The sequence below is a fragment of the Gymnodraco acuticeps genome, unplaced genomic scaffold (genome assembly GCF_902827175.1).
Source record: "Gymnodraco acuticeps unplaced genomic scaffold, fGymAcu1.1, whole genome shotgun sequence".
In the NCBI taxonomy this organism is placed as follows: Eukaryota; Metazoa; Chordata; class Actinopteri; order Perciformes; family Bathydraconidae; genus Gymnodraco; species Gymnodraco acuticeps.
In genome coordinates, this window is record NW_022990223.1 from 232130 (window position 1) to 249781 (window position 17652).

Consider the following 17652-nt stretch of genomic DNA (forward strand, 5'->3'; position numbering starts at 1 on the left):
TAACGGGGAAAGCAGACAGACAGGAAGTAAACACTAACAGGAACAGCAGACGAAGACAGACAGGAAGTAAACACTAACGGGGAAAGCATACGAAGACAGGAAGTAAACACTAACGGGAACAGCAGACGAAGACAGACAGGAAGTAAACACTAACAGGAATACGGTATGAGCTCTGGCAGTCTTTAAAGACTGGTTAATGGAAAATGTGAACGGACAAACCAATGACTTTTGACTCAAGTCCACTAACGCCTGCTTTCTTGGCAGAAATACAGATTGGTTTGAAATCTTGTCACATTTTCCCCTCTTACAACAAACTTCTACCTTTACCTTTGGAGCGCCAACTTTTAAACATTCAATGTCCCTCCTTGTTTGGGCTCCTGTGAACGCTGGCACAAACAGCCGCAGCGGCAAAAACTCAACTTTGTTCAGCTTCCTTTTTCTTTTCTCCTCAACAGCAAGGCTCCTTTCCAACCTTGCGGCCAACATTGCAGAGTCAACACATTACCACCCCCCCTTAACAACACACACACACACACACACACACACACACACACACACACACACACACACACACACACACACACACACACACACACACACACACACACACACACACACACACACACACACACAGTCACGCCACAGGACAGGCAGCCTATTCTCTTTTACTTCTGTCACTGCACATTAAGGATGCTCACCCTCAAACGACCTGCTGGAGGCTGCAGCAGCAACCTTGTTTTACATAAGCACCTCACGCTCACACACACATGCACACACACACACACACACACACACACACACACACACACACACACACTCTTTCACACACACATACAAAGAGTATTGCTTCTGTACTTGTGAGGACACTCTTTGAAAAATGTACCTATCTCTTTACCCTAAAATGTAGAGAAGAGGTCACCAAGACACCGAAAGTCACCTCTACCGATCTAACCAATAAGTCCTTCTGCCTATTTTGTCATGTTTAGTTCTTGTTGTACTGGTCATGTTTAGTGTGATACTAATCAGGTTTATGTTTCATGTCTTGTTTAAAATCCATGTTTAGATTTCGTTTTGTGTTGTTTAGTCATGTCTTGTGCATGTGTTAAGTTACAGTCACTTATGTCATTGCACTTCCTGTTTTATTTTGTACCTGCCTTTCCCTCTCGTTTCAGAGCCTTTGACTTCCTGCCGTTGTGATTATCAGCCCTTCCCTTGATTGTTGTCAACTGTGTCCCATTTACTCTGCTATAAATATTCCTCGTCTCCCTTTGTCCTCTGCCTTTCGTCTTGTTCAGTAGAGCCAGCGTCTTCCAAACCAAAAACGTTTTTACCAAGAGTCGTGTATTTGCCAAATATTTTCTCTCAAAGAGGGATTTTTCGTTATGCTTTGTTTCCTAAATTTGGTAAAGACCTCTGTTTGTACCTGTATCACGTTGATAACAGCCTCAACATAACCAAGTAGTAACCTAAAATACTCCACTCAGGTCACATGTTGAAGCCATGTGTGTCCATTTGGGAGTGAGGACATGTTGTGCTAAACATACATCAAAGTCAGAGTTTCCTTTGCTCCAGAGCTGCATGTAAAGGTGTGATCACACCCTCAGATGGCACCCTGTGACCTCGCTGCGAGGCTGCTCTGTGATTGGCCGACGGGAAATCTGTTTTCCACATAGCGTCTCTGCAGCAGCTTTAGTTGAGGTCTTCTCTAAAACCCCGACACGTCACAGACGAGGTCTGTCCTCTCTGAGGGCAAGGAACATTTTTAACTCCTGACACTGAGAGGAAACTTCACCTTTCCTGATCCTGTCCTCATTACTACCGAAGATCTGCCTCCACCACACTGTTGAAGAAAATAAATCAATATCTTATGTATAATCTCAAATGCTAAAACTGTTTGTTCTTCTCAAAAAGAAAATTAAATATGATTAATATAAAAATGTTGTTGGACGTCTCAGTATCTGTTCCTCACCAGCAGATGTCAGGCCTCACACAGAATCATGATGGTTTTAAGCTGTTCTCCATTGTGCATTTAAAAAAAGGTACAATAACATTTTTCATATTTATTCCTATCCTCTGAGTCTTTTACCATGTTGCTCTTTTGGTGAGACGGCTAACGTTGGGCTATAAAGGAACTACAGCACGGTCACATGACTTCACGTCACCACCACTAAGCTAAAGGCAGCTAATGTTGGGCTATAAAGGAACTACAGCACGGTCACATGACTTCAAGTCACCACCGCTAAGCTAAAGATGGCTAATGTTGGGCTATAAAGGAACTACAGCACGGTCACATGACTTCACGTCACCACCGCTAAGCTAAAGGTGGCTAATGTTGGGCTATAAAGGAACTACAGCACGGTCACATGACTTCACGTCACCACCACTAAGCTAAAGGTGGCTAATGTTGGGCCATAAAGGAACTACAGCACGGTCACGTGACTTCACGTCACCACCGCTAAGCTAAAGGAGGCTAATGTTGGGCCATAAAGGAACTACAGCACGGTCACGTGACTTCACGTCACCACCGCTAAGCTAAAGGAGGCTAATTTTGGGCTATAAAGGAACTACAGCACGGTCACATGACTTCACGTCACCACCGCTAAGCTAAATGCAGCTAACGTTGGGCTATAAAGGAACTACAGCACGGTCACATGACTTCACGTCACCACCGCTAAGCTAAAGGTGGCTAATGTTGGGCCATAAAGGAACTACAGCACGGTCACGTGACTTCACGTCACCACCGCTAAGCTAAAGGAGGCTAATGTTGGGCTATAAAGGAACTACAGCACGGTCACATGACTGCACGGTCACATGACTTCACGTCACCACCGCTAAGCTAAAGGCGACTAATGTTGGGCTATAAAGGAACTACAGCACGGTCACATGACTTCACGTCACCACCGCTAAGCTAAAAGTGGCTAACATTGGGCTATAAAGGAACTACAGCACGGTCACATGACTTCACGTCACCACCGCTAAGCTAAAGGCAGCTAACGTTGGGCGTAATGACGTTTAGTCGTCTCATTCAGACTCTAAATTCACCAGTGGGTGGAACAAAACGTTAAAAAAAAATCTCTTCAGCTTGTGTTAACACAGTCCTTATTGCAGGATAAACATGTTAAAAGAACTGTCTGACTTCAAGACTAAGGAATACAATCTGACTTATTTTAGGAGTTTAGGACATATTCCTGCACCACTCTGAGTATGTAATACAAATAAGTTGTCCATGACCCACAGGGGGCAGTGTTTGCATTCATGTGGCATTTATGTCCCTTAATTCTTATTTAGGGGACACAAACATAAACAACCCTGACAGCACATTGCTTCAGGGACGTATAAATGATGAAATATTGATCAGGTCTCTTGTCAGGGATCATTAAAGATTAATCTAATTAATACAAATTGGCAATCACACAGGGAGTGAGGTGTGGTGTGTGTTGGTCTCGCTTGGTTGCAGCAGTTTGAGAGCATTAGCTATGTTGAAATGTGCAGACGTGTGCAGACTGGTGTGTATGTAAGGCAGTGTCGGCTGGTAATAAATATTTGGAAGCAGACAGTTGTGGGCTCCATCAGCAGAAAGCCCCACATATATCATTATTAAGCTATCACACACATGGCTGAGGATCACTACATATTTAAACGTGTTTGTGTACATCAGCGAGCGAGGCACGTGTTTGTCGGCGTGTGGTGGCTTGGCAGATAATCAACTCTGGCCTTCGGAGCGGAGACAAACGGAGTCATAACGTGTAAAATAAAGGCAGAGGCAGATCCAACATCAACAGAAAACATATGAAGCCTGCTGTGGACAAAAAGGTAATCAGTTACCTAATATAAGTATCACAATATAAAAGTAACTGATTAGTCTCTTGGATTTTTTCAGTATCAAATGCAAAAAATATCAATAAGATGTTTTTAACGTATGTGTATAATGTAAGACAACAGAACAATGGAACCGTAGAGAAGAAGAAACCAAGATATTTGGAACCAAAAATGTGTAAATTAAAAGCACACACAGTGGTATCGCTTAAAGGGGCCACCTTTAGCATATGTTCAGGTTGATATTAGTATTTGGTGTCTCTACTATGACGTGTCTGTTGTGTCTCATCAGATTTGTTAGTATTATTTCTCTGTTTAGGTCATATCGTCAAGTCCGCGTCTGCCAACCCTTTTTTGTTGTCTGTCATTTCCTGTTTTACTTTGATAATCTCTTCTCTCATTTCAGGTAGTTCGACCCCAGGGTTTCCCATACATAGACTATACTTGGGCGGGCCGCCCAGGTATATTAACGGCCGCCCAAGTATATTTTTTATTCGTCCGTGACCACGACGCCATCTGCGATCGATTAACTTGTAGACAATGATCCCTCGCTCCCTTGCTCTGATCTCGCCTCCTTCTGGCCTGTTAAGTGGCCTGCCTCACACAGGGTGACTGGCTGTCCACATGATGTGGCCTGCCGACATGGCCACTGTCATACAGATCATAAATCAAAGCCCTTGATTGGTCTCTGTGTGTCATTCAAGCTCGGGATAACCTCAGCTCAGGTGAGGTAAAGGACTCTCTGAGTGTTTAGATAGTTAACTTAGTCTAAGTTCTCAGTGGGTCTCAAACGGTGTGGTCACCATTTATGTAAACACATATTTCCATTTGAGAGGGTAGTGATTGGTCTAATGGAGAGTGAGGTGGGCTGAAGATCGGAAGGCTGTGAGTTCAAATCCCGCCAGGAACACCACCACTAGTGTGCCCTTGAGTAAGGCACTTAGCCCTTAGTTACTCCAGGGAGAATGTCCCTGTAATCGGTCATTATAAGTCGCTTTGGATAAAAGCGTCAGCTAAATTAAATGTAATGTGATTAGTAAAATATGCATGAATAAATAAATAAAAAGTTAACTAGGTGAAAAAAGGTAAGATACACTTTTAAAACTTGTTGAGAGAAAACTAGTCTTTGCTGCTGCCTCAAAGAGGAGCAGGGGGAGAGGATGGAGAGGGGGGAGAGGAGGGAGACAGGAGAGGCTGATTCAGGAGCACAGACACACTCACAACTATAAATGAACCAAAACTAAATTAATAAACAAGTTTCAGTGTTTTTTTCATATTGGAAATGGTATGTTATTGGTTATGGCCTTGATTTTATGATTATTGAAATGTATACAGTTCTGTTAAATATAGGTGTTTCCATAGATCTAGTCTCTTTATTTTCCCCTAAAAATGCACCAGATTGATGCATTTAACTCCAAAATAAAAAATAAAATCTTACCGGGGGGGCATGCCCCTGGACCCCCCTAGAGGATTTGAGGTCGACCCCCACTAAAAATCACATGGATAGGTTCCTAAATACATTAATAAATACATTTATTTTTTAAAATAGTAACCCATTTCCATATGTTCATGTGTGGGTAGTAGATTTAAACTATAGGGCTATCATTATGGACCCTGCCTGTACCTGTACCTGTTCGCTCTGCCATCGCGTGAAGGGTATGCTAACAAGCGACCAACAGAAAGGTTAATGTTGTTGCACGTCACCTCAACCCCCCCCCGCTACCACCACCCCCCAAAGTATATTTCAGATCTGTGGGAAACACTGGCAGTTAATGGACCAGCACCAGAGGCATTCCCATACACACAGGCGTTGGAGCTGTTCTTCATGAAATCCCAGAAGGATGAAGTGCTCTGACAAACAGTGCCATCTTTGCGCAAAATGATTATACCGGAATGAAAAGTCAATAAATAATGTTGTTAAAACTTTTTTTTTTTTTCGCGCAGAAAGTCTGCAGAAGACAACATGTTCCGTTGCCTCATGCTATTAAACAGTACAAAAAAAGTAGGCCAGAAAAACACCTTGATTTCTGATATAAAGAAGCACATTTTCAAAAGCAAAGCAAGGCTTGTTTCCAATCAAATGTATTGTGGGTTTTCATTGTCCTCTGAGGTTGAACCCCAGTGTTTCGGTGATTCTTTGGCCTTTAATATCACTTTCTTTCACAAATGATACCGAAATGTAAATGTCAAATAACTTTGAAATTCACCCCTGACTTAAATACAAAAAAGTAGGCTAAAAAAAAAATCTTGAATGCTGATATAAAAAAGCATAATTCATCACCTCTGCAGATTATTCCCCATACATCACGGTCTCTCAGAAAACACATTTTAACCCTCTGGAGTCTAAGGGTATTTTCTCGATTTTTAGATGTTTTCTTAAATCACCTTTTAAATATATTTCTTCTAAAATGGCACCCATGTGTTACATATCAAAATGTTCAGGACAATCTCTAGTATTGCTATATATGCAAATTACTCACCTTAGAGCACTGTTTGATGAGATAAGTAGCTCAAAAGCTTAACATTTGACATCCGATTTTCGGAACATTTTCAAAACTCTTGTGAAAACACACATTTACTCATGTGATCGAATTGTTTTGGTGTTTTAGATTTGGTTACCAAAGTCTTAGGATTACAAAAGTAGTGAAATATTTGAATTACACTGTATATAAATGTGTTATTCATGTCTAAAATGAAATTTTATAAATTCGAATTCTGAGTAAAACAGCTGTCAATCACTCTACTTTCACCACAGCAGGGACTGAGATATATCAGGACTGAATAATGACTTCATATTACATACCAAGGTTCATGTGATGTGTAAAAAAAAAAGAATTGAGCATTAGAACTTTTTTTTTCAACCAACAATTTATTATAATACCAACAATGTATATAAATATAACTGCAAAATCTCACTATTTACAATATTGAACATCAGAACTTTTTTTCCTTCAACCAACTATTCATTATACACTGACAAAATGATCCTTCCTCCAGTAGTCCAATACATTGTCCAGTTTCAGCAGCCCCATGTATTTATAGAAATCCTCTACAGTCAAGTCAGTCCATTTGTAGGTTTTACACTTTCCCATCTCCTGTGCAGCCCGCTTGTTTGTGTTGGTACAGAGTGTCTGTACTGTTAGTGCACTGAAGAACAGCTTGAACAGGTCAAGGGGTTTGTTTGATACTGTTGAGCTGAGCTGTGGCCCGGGTGTGCGAGCAGGTTGAAACCTGGAGACAGGGGAGCAGTGTCGGGGTCTTTGCCTGTCTTCCAAGACAGTGGAGCTGGCTGCTGTGCAGGTGGGGGTGATGGTGCATGGGCAGCTGGTGGCTGTGTGGGAGGTACATGTGCTCTATGAGACCTCTTTGCTGTCCGGGTTGATGGTGATGGCTGTGGTGGAGCTGAGGTGTATCTTGACCTCGTCGCAGGCAGCTGTCGTGATGCTGGTCCTCTAGTGCTTGGTGGGGATGGCAGTGGTGAAGGCCCTTGATCCACGGTAGATCTCAACATGGTGGCAGGCACAGCTGGAGGCTCCTGGATAAATGTCATCTGTGGGCTGCTAGGCCCAGGCAGCTGTGAAACCTCTCTGTAAAACAAATACAAATACACACACACACACACACAAATGGCAGGCACACATATAAATAAATTAAATGTCTCCGTTGTGGGACAAATAAAGGATTATCTCATGCATCTACACATGTAACCTTACTTATACACACCAAAATAACGTTTACACATAAATAAAGTGTATCACAGACACACATGTAAATAAGTCTATGACAAAGTCTCATCTGTACAGAACAGTATGATCAAATAAAATACATGTCTATAAATGTCTCCGTTGTGGGACGAATAAAGGATTATTTTTATTCATCTACACATGTAACCTTACTTATACATGCCAAAATAACATTTACACATAAATAACATTTACAGAGTAAACGTTTACTAATCAAGAGTCTATTTTGTCCCGAGAAAAAGTTCATGAGGGGAAAATAAAAAGGTTGATAAATCCATTGTTCATTTTCGCGGTACTCCTCACAAAATGGCAAATGCACTACAAGTTATATTTACACTTACCCATCCTCAAATGGATCCCTGCTGTCCCTGTATTCTTCTTCTTCAGAAGAGTCGAAGCCTTCAGGTTCTGATGAGCCATCTTCTTCACTGCCGCTCGCGAAAATAAAATCCAGCGGGTCCGCAACGGTAAAGTTCCTTCGAGCCATTTTCTCTATCTTCTTCACAGACTAAAAAGGCTTGTTTGAGACAAGCAAGACCTGCGCAGACCTGCGCAGTTGCGATCAACGTCTTGCTAGTGCGTTGCATGATGGTTAGTCATTTTGTCCGACTTGCTCTGGAGGCCCGCCCACATGAGACTTTGAAATTTCGCGGAACAAAGACGCCCGCAGCCTTGAGAGCGAGGCGAGGCGAGGCGAGTTGGCGCAGTTGCTCTCCACGGGCTGCGGAAGCGAAATGCTTGATGGGAAACGGCTCGCTGGTATCTCGAGCTGAGCGCTCATTGGTGGTTTTTACCACGTGCTGCTGATGAAACTCTCCAATTGGCTGGCAAAAGTTTGTTGTTGTTTTGTGTCAGTTTTACGTCGCCACATCCATTCCCATTTTTCATCATTGTTCCACAATGTTTATCATCATGAAATTAATATCTATATATTTTATACTATACTGCTTACCGTTTTCATACTTTATATATCTTAGCATATTCATACACACTGTTCATACTGCTCACAGGCTGATATCTAGTGTATTCATACCCCACTGTTTATTCATCATTCAATTCATTCTATATGTTATTCTGTAGATTGTGTACATTACTTTCCACTTCACTGCTTGTTGCACCTGGTTAGAAGCTAAACTGCATTTCGTTGTCTCAGTACCTGTAATATGTGCAATAACAATAAAGTTTCTCTTTAAGTTAAACCAAATCATTAAAATAAAATCTATTGTAATGTAATGATTTGGTTTAACCTTATTTATTGAATACATCATTTAAAATGGCAAGATTAAATCAAATTACATCCATGTTGTACACATCATAAAGCTTAAAGTGGCAGCTAAAGAATTAACACAGCAGCAGGTCTGTTCAATTCATGCTCATTAAGCTTCATGTGTGCGGATCTGAAGGGACTGATCATTTGTAGCCTGTCCACCTATCAGTTTTGCAAACATTAAGAGGGAGGAGCATTTCTAATTATGGAACCCAGTCACTGGTGTGGTTCATCATCATGACTGAATTAACAAACCTATATAAAGCAATGGAGATCACCTTTGTGGGTAAAATGGAATTTGTGGTGCTTACACTGTGTGACGAACAGGGAGACATCACTGTAAGAGTCTCACAAGACATTTCCCAAAGACTACAAAATGGTGAGTAAACAACTAAATTGCATTCCAACAATCTGGATATGATTTTAAATGATGTAAATTATTTTTCAGATAACAGTTTAGCAGCTGCACTTATGCAGCAAGCAAGGGCTGCAACAAATGCACAAGGTAATCTATCATTTAAATCAAAAATGGTATTGTCTTTTAATGCAAATCAAACAAATGACATATTCATGTTTATTGTAAACAAATATTTAATTTTCTCTCAATCACAGTCCCTTTAGATCTGTCTTCAGATGTTAGGCCTGCTCCTGGAAGGCCTGCTCCTGATGAAAGACCTGCTCCTGACGAAAGGCCTGCTCCTGATGAAAGACCTGCTCCTGACGAAAGGCCTGCTCCTGATGAAAGGCCTGCTCCTGTAAGGCCTGCTCCTGTAAGGCCTGCTAGATCCCAAGCTGGCACTCCTCACCTGGCATCCCCCTCCAGCCGGTCAGAACACCTTGAGGCAACACAAGGTACAGTAACTAAAATGAGGATCTTTTACATTACATTACATTACATTACATTGCATTTAGCTGACGCTTTTATCCAAAGCGACTTACAATAAGTACATTCGACCAGGAAGACACAACCTTGAAGAAAACAGAATCATATAAGTATATCAGGTTTCATAGAGCCAAACATTTCAAGTGCTACTCAACTGGCTTTAGGTAATCCAGTCCTTTATTGGTATAAAAGTGCTTCGTTAATCGTTCTAACGCTCGAAGTGGAGTCGAAAGAGATGAGTTTTCAGTTTGCGCCGGAAGATGTGCAAGCTATCTGCCGTCCTGATGTCAATGGGGAGCTCATTCCACCATCTTGGAGCCAGGACAGCAAACCCACGTGTTTTCGCCGATGGGAACTTGGGTCCCCCTCGCAGCGAGGGCGCAACGAGTCGTTTGGCTGATGCAGAGCGTAGTGCACGCGCTGGGGTGTACGGTTTAACCATGTCCTGGATGTAGGAAGGGCCAGATCCATTCGCAGCACGGTAAGCAAGTACCAGTGTCTTGAAGTGGATTCTAGCAGGATCTAAACAGCAAATGCTATTTGTTTGAGTTACTAACACTTGTGTCTTAACAGATTTCACACACAACACCATACTGCTGCTTTTGGACCTGACAAAAACTCACCAACAGGTGTACTATCACTCCAAACCCGGTTTTTACAAAATTCTACAACGGCAGTTCAGCAAGGAGGGATACAGTTTCTCCTCAGACAAAATCCGGAAAAAACTCAACAACCTTTTGACCACCTACAAAAGGGTCAAGGACCGTTGTACCTCAACAGGAGAGGGGAACATAACGTGGGAATATTATGGGGTAAGAAGTTTGTTCTTGCACATCTAGTTGGTAAAAGCAACATTTCCATTTGAACAATTCTGCAATTCCACAGATAATGGACAACCTGTTTGGGAGGTGCGGTGTTGGGAGCGCACCTCCAGGCACTCTTGTTTCCACCCCTCTATTACCCACTGCCTCACAACCATCCACCACACTGCCGTGTGCCTCTGAGGCCCAGCCTGGTCCCTCCATGACCCTGCCCACGACACTGCCGTGTGCCTCTGAGGCCCAGCCTGGTCCCTCCATGACCCTGCCCACCACACTGCTGTGTGCCTCTGAGGGCCAGCCTGGTCCCTCCATGACCCTGCCCACCACTCAGCCGAGATCAATCCGGTCTCGAGTCTCCCATCCCTCCTTCTACGACCTGTATGAGGCCCACTCGGAGAGGAGGACCAGTGCACTGGAGACACTGGTGCGGCCAGAACAGGAGCGCCGGAGAAGGCTGAAGGAGAGAAATAGGAGGAGGTTTGAAGCTAAAATGTTGACTGCGATGGGAGAAGTTGTTTCCCAGTTAAAGTCCATTGGGAGCCAACAAGAGCGCATCATTGAGCTTTTGCAGGACAAGCCCAATATGCCATAATTTCCCCCACACTGGGTATTCCCTGAATTAATTTGTTTATAAAGAACACCACCTCAGTTTGTTTATGGAAGTAATATTGTTTAGATTAGTTATTTATGTTCCTCGTTATGCAGTTGAGTTATTATTTCATCCCTGGCAATTGCCTTGTAATATTTGTATTTGTATACACTAAGTGTTCACAATGTTTATATGCAATTATTATTTATTTGCCAAGTACATGTGTACATATGTATATATAGTTATTTCATTTTCAAAGAAGATAGTCAACTGCTATTGACATGTGCAGAAAATGACCATATCTAGTTTTCATATATATGCATTTATTTTTTACTTGCCCAATCATCTTGGATGACATTACATGTTACTTGTTAGGCGCTTTAATCCAAAGCGACTTACATACTCAATACTGTGGGCATAAAAGGAAAGGAAATAAAAAACAAATGTCTTCCACAAAGAATATGACAGTGGTTATTTATGGGGGGGGGGGGGGGGGGGTGGGGGGGTGTGTGTGTGAGCTCTTTAAAAAAGGTCACAAATCTGATTTCTGTGCAACACTGCATCTTGGTTCTGGGGATGCGGTGCCCTGTTATCTGCTGCTTCAACCTGCTCATCAACTTCAATTGCTTCCCCTTCCTCCAAGCACATGTTGTGAAGTATGCAACAGGCAGTGACTGCTGTGCTAATGTTTGCAATGTTTTTCATGTACAAACATTTGAGCCTCCTGAACTTCGTTTTCAGTAGGCCAAAGGTATGCTCAATGACCACACGTGCAACATTTAATTTTTGATTGAAACGACGCTGCCGAGCAGTTAAATGGCCATTGTCCCTGTATGGCCTCATAAGCTGAGGCAATAGTGGGTAGGCAGAGTCCCCAATGATGTGCATTCCCTCAGGCACCAGGGACTGGGGATCTTCATCAAGCAGCCTTCCAACAGCAGACAACCGGAATGCCCGTGCATCATGCCAGCTACCAGGGTGGCCCACATTAACATGACAGAATCTCCGTTTACTGTCACAGAACCCAGTAAGTACAACAGAATAAAACTGTTTTCTGTTGATGTATGCTACTGGGTTCTCACAGTGTGGTTTCACAATAGGAATGTGGCATCCATCTACCGCACAGACAGTGTTGGGAAATCCTGCTGCACGAAATCCTAACTCAGAATTATGTAGGGCTTGCCCTGTGGGCCAGGAAATGTGGTGAGACAAATATGTGGTGACAAGACTACAGAATTCATGGAGATGCAGGCAGACAGTGGATTTGGTGATATTGAAACGATCAGCAACCCCCCTATAGGACTCCTGGTTTGATAGAGTCCACAGACAGGCAAGAACACTGTTTTGAAGCGGCACTTTACTGTGCTGTCTGTTCCAGTAGAACGGGCCAATAGTCGTCATCACATCCTGTTTGGTAGAAAGGAATAAATGGCTTTTAATATCACCAGTCCAGATAATACATATTTGATGTTATTTATATATATATATATATATACACACACACATACTTCCACATGTCCCCTGGACAATCGGAAATTACTTTTGAAGTCTGAAGGACTGTACTGTGGGACCACTTCTTCCACAAATTGTTGGACCTTTGGAAGGCAGACACAGGAGCAAATGATGACCATAAATCATTAGACCTATTCAACATTCTTTATATATATATATAACTGCTGCACTTGATTTCAGTTGTATTCTTGTTTATTTATTGTATCTTTGTACTACTATCTTGCTTGCTTTCTATATCTTTAGTAAAGTAGCTTTTATCTTATCCCATTGGACTAAAAAAGACTAATAGTGTCATAATTTTGCACAATTTGTGATCTGTAGAGTAAAGTAATCAGTCCGGATAATCGATCATACTTTTTAATTTAGACTGATGCAACAATATATTGTGTCTTTTTACTTGTGTATTGTATTGTGTATCTGTTTTTGTTACCTGCCTAGGTAGCCTACTACGGATGTAAATTAGCACGTTTGCTCAAACACATTTATACTTCTTGTATTTTATACTGATGTTCATTAACACGCTCTGTCCCTATCAAATTAAAAAATAAAAAGATACGTAATTACCTCCGCAGACGGTGTTCATCATGCCATTCTCCATACAATACATGTGGGATTTCTATTGCATCCACTTCATCTGCAACGAAAAACGCCAACGCAATTTCCGCCATTGCAAACCCAGCCAGTCAAGCCGACTCCGACTCCGAGCTGTCCGACTTAAGACGAGCTTTTTGACACCTCCCCCGGCTGCGATCGGCTACTCTCGTCTACTTTCGAGGCGAGCCGCAATGTGTCTCAAACAAGCCTACTCTTGAAAAGCTACGATTCTAGCGATTCCGCAGATATCTGAATCATATTTCTACTCCTTACAAGCGAAAATCTATGATTAAATACGTAAATAAATGTGCACCGACTCCAGAGCCAGATTGAAGAGGTGAGTTTTTGTGAGTGTTTTGAAGGTGGTGAGGTCAGTGCAGTCTCTGATGGGTTGTGGGAGTGAGTTCCAGAGGGAGGGGGCAGCGACGGAGAAGGCTCTGTCCCCCCAGGTCCGGTGATTGATGCGGGTGGGGATGGATAGGAGGTTGGCTTCTGATGAGCGGAGGCAGCTGGAAGGGGTGTGGTGGTGCAGCAGGTCTGTGAGGTAGGGGGGGGGGCTGATTGTTGAGGGCTTTGTGAGTAATCAGGAGGACTTTGAAGTTGATTATTTGACGGACGGGGAGCCAGTGGAGGTTCTGGAGGACGGGAGTGATGTGGTCTCGGGAGCGGGTGTGAGTGAGGAGGCGGGCAGCAGAGTTCTGGATATGTTGGAGTTTATTGAGGAGGTTGGATGGTATTCCGTAGAGGATGCTATTGCAGTAGTGGAGTCGTGATGTGATAAATGCATGAATCAGGGTTTCAGCAGCAGAGGAGGAGAGTGATGGGCGGAGACGGGCAATGTTTTTGAGGTGGAAACAATAGGCTTGTTTGAGACGCGTTGCGGCTCGCCTCGAAAGTAGACGAGAATAGCCCATCGCAGCCGGGGGAGGTCTCAAAAAGCTCGCCTGAAGTCGGACAGCTTGGAGTCGGCTTCGTCTTCTTCTTCTTCTTCTCTCCGTTTTTTGGCGGATTGCAAACAACTTTAAGGTGCATACCGCCACCTCCGGAGTCGGCTTGACTCGGTTTGCATTTATAAAGAATGCACACATGTGTTTAATCGTTAATGTCAGATATGTACTAACTAAGTAAATACATTTGTTCCTGCTCAAGATTAGATTCAACTTTATTGTTATTGCACATATTACAGGTACTGAGACAACGAAATACAGTTTAGCTTCTAACCAGGTGCAACAAGCAGTAAAGTGAAAAGTAATGTACACAATCTACAGAAAAAAATATAGAATGAATTGAATGATGAATACACTAGATATCAGCCTGTGAGCAGTATGAACAGTGTGTATGAATATGCTAAGATATATAAAGTATGAAAACGGTAAGCAGTATAGTATAAAATATATAGATATTAATTTCATGATGATAAACATTGTGGAACAATGATGAAAAATGGGAATGGATGTGGCGACGTAAAACTGACACAAAACAACAACAAACTTTTGCCAGCCAATTGGAGAGTTTCATCAGCAGCACGTGGTAAAACCCACCAATGAGCGCTCAGCTCGAGATACCAGCGAGACGTTTCCCATCAAGCATTTCGCTTCTGCAGCCCGTGGAGAGCAACTGCGCCAACTCGCCTCGCCTCGCCTCGCCTCGCTCTCAAGGCTGCGGGCGTCTTTGTCCCGCGAAATTTCAAAGTCTCATGTGGGCGGGCCTCCAGAGCAAGTCGGACAAAATGACTAACCATCATGCAACGCACTAGCAAGACGTTGATCGCAACTGCGCAGGTCTGCGCAGGTCTTGCTTGTCTCAAACAAGCCTACTTCCTCTCCACGGGCTGCGGAAGCGAAACGCTTGATGGAAACGACTCGCTGGTATCTCGAGCTGAGCGCTCATTGGTGGTTTTTACCCCGTACTGCTGATGAAACTCTCCAATTGGCTCGGCAAAAGTTTGCTGTTGTTTTGTGTCAGTTTTACGTCGCCAGATCCATTCCCATTTTTCATCATTGTTCCACAATGTTTATCATCATGAAATTAATATCTATATATTTTATACTATACTTGCACTGCTTACCGTTTTCATACTTTATATCTTAGCATATTCATACACACTGTTCATACTGCTCACAGGCACTGCGGTCAAGCCAGCCGTCTTTCACTTTTGCGTGGTCAAACCAGCCGCCCCTGTATTTCGAGTGCGCGATTAGTTACAGGTTTACGGTAATGCAATAAAACAACCCTGGGAAGCTGGACGTTTCGTATGTGCAGGAACAATTCCGGTGAGGATTTCAAAGTAAAGGATGGCATGTGGTTCAATTATATTATTTGCGATTGAGGAACAGGGTAATTTATGAGAATAATGTTAGGACTTATTGCTTCATAAACTTGTTGCACAAATACTATGAACTACTTTTACTGTGTAATTCCCTCCAGAGAACAAGAATGAGCATTTTTGTCAACTTTAATGTGGGATAAAAAACATTTCTTCCATAAGTAGTTTCTCAAACTGCCATGTTTGTACTTAGTACTTCTAGTACTATTTGCAAAAATAATATGAACAACTTTTACTCTGTACTTTTGAGTAATTTGAGTTTCAAAGTCCTCTCCAGAGAACAAGAATGAACATTTTTGTCAACTTTATTGTGGGATAAAAAACATTTCTTCCAAAAGTAGTTTCTGAAACTGCCATGTTTGTACTTAGTACTTCTAGTACTACTTGCAAAAATAATATGAACTACTTTTACTGTGTACCTTTGAGTAATTTGAGTTTCAAAGTCCTCTCCAGAGAACAAGAATGAACATTTTTGTCAACTTTATTGTGGGATAAAAAACATTTCTTCCATAAGTAGTTTCTGAGACTGCCATGTTTGTACTTAGTACTTCTAGTACTACTTGCAAAAATAATATGAACTACTTTTACTGTGTACCTTTGAGTAATTTGAGTTTCAAAGTCCTCTCCGGAGAACAAGAATGAGCATTTTTGTCAACTTTAATGTGGGATAAAAATCATTTCTTCCATAAGTAGTTTCTGAAACTGCCATGTTTGTACTTAGTACTTCTAGTACTACTTGCAAAAATAATATGAACTACTTTTACTGTGTACGTTTGAGTAATTTGAGTTTCAAAGTCCTCTCCGGAGAACAAGAATGAGCATTTTTGTCAACTTTAATGTGGGATAAAAAACATTTATTCCATAAGTAGTTTCTGAAACTGCCATGTTTGTACTTAGTACTTCTAGTACTACTTGCAAAAATAATATGAACAACTTTTACTGTGTACTTTTGAGTAATTTGAGTTTCAAAGTCCTCTCCAGAGAACAAGAATGAACATTTTTGTCAACTTTATTGTGGGATAAAAAACATTTCTTCCATAAGTAGTTTCTGAAACTGCCATGTTTGTACTTAGTACTTCTAGTACTACTTGCAAAAATAATATGAACAACTTTTACTGTGTACTTTTGAGTAATTTGAGTTTCAAAGTCCTCTCCAGAGAACAAGAATGAACATTTTTGTCAACTTTATTGTGGGATAAAAAACATTTCTTCCATAAGTAGTTTCTGAAACTGCCATGTTTGTACTTAGTACTTCTAGTATTACTTGCAAAAATAATATGAACTACTTTTACTGTGTACTTTTGAGTAATTTGAGTTTCAAAGTCCTCTCCGGAGAACAAGAATGAGCATTTTTGTCAACTTTAATGTGGGATAAAAAACATTTCTTCCATAAGTAGTTTCTGAAACTGCCATGTTTGTACTTAGTACTTCTAGTACTACTTTCAAAAATAATATGAACTACTTTTACTGTGTACTTTTGAGTAATTTGAGTTTCAAAGTCCTCTCCAGAGAACAAGAATGAACATTTTTGTCAACTTTATTGTGGGATAAAAAACATTTATTCCATAAGTAGTTTCTGAAACTGCCATGTTTGTACTTAGTACTACTTGCAAAAATAATATGAACTACTTTTACTTTTATTTGTAGGGATGCTCCGATCGATCGGTCACCGTTCGAGATCGACCGATACTCACTCTCTACCGATCGATCGGTGCTCTCTAAACATGCCGATCGCGAGAGCCGATCGCATGACGTAAAATACATGACACTTTTCTCTGTTTGCGGCAAAACAAGCTCGCCAGAATGGCTTCGCCGGTCTGGCAGTATTTTAAGGTGTCTGAAAAAGACAGTAAAATAGCGGTATGCAACGTGTGTGAAGCAGAAATCCTGCAGTGAGCGAAACCTCTGGAACTAGCTAAACTAGTTATACATATATGTATTCTTCACTGTCGGGTCACTCATTACTGGATCAGTGAGCTGCATGAGATACTGACAGGCTGTCAAGAGAGGGAGAGAGGAAAAGAGAGCGCTTCCGCTAATTTCTCCCGTGTTATTATTAGGGTTGCAAAATTCCGGGAATTTTCAAAGATGGAAACTTTCC

General features: G+C 41.8%; 3 protein-coding genes and 1 pseudogene across 6 annotated transcripts in view; 1 reads left to right on the top strand and 3 right to left on the bottom strand.

Moving 5' to 3' along the window:
- Positions 1-17652, top strand: part of LOC117547782 — a 253890-nt pseudogene that overhangs the window by 229741 nt on the left and 6497 nt on the right.
- The window catches only part of LOC117547779 (zinc finger protein 420-like), a 389236-nt gene that overhangs the window by 191160 nt on the left and 180424 nt on the right, over positions 1-17652 (bottom strand). The window lies entirely within an intron of this gene.
- LOC117547791 (proline-rich receptor-like protein kinase PERK9) lies at positions 6412-8152 on the bottom strand. Its single transcript, XM_034218617.1, has 2 exons — positions 7901-8152; positions 6412-7403 (listed from the first exon to the last, which is right to left on the bottom strand). The coding sequence occupies exons 1-2, from the start codon at positions 8044-8046 to the stop codon at positions 6956-6958; spliced, it is 594 nt and encodes a 197-aa protein (XP_034074508.1). The 5' UTR covers positions 8047-8152; the 3' UTR covers positions 6412-6955.
- LOC117547784 (putative nuclease HARBI1) lies at positions 11594-13427 on the bottom strand. 3 transcript variants are annotated; one of them, XR_004569237.1, is made up of 2 exons: positions 13196-13427; positions 11594-12526 (listed from the first exon to the last, which is right to left on the bottom strand). XR_004569237.1 is itself a non-coding variant. In XM_034218607.1 (2 exons), the coding sequence occupies exons 1-2, from the start codon at positions 12748-12750 to the stop codon at positions 11642-11644; spliced, it is 1008 nt and encodes a 335-aa protein (XP_034074498.1). In that variant the 5' UTR covers positions 12751-13163; the 3' UTR covers positions 11594-11641. The 3 variants fall into 3 exon arrangements, 2 of the variants coding, with proteins under 2 accessions (XP_034074498.1, XP_034074497.1); XM_034218607.1 differs by lacking the exon at positions 13196-13427 and adding an exon at positions 12628-13163; XM_034218606.1 differs by lacking the exon at positions 13196-13427 and adding an exon at positions 12618-12657.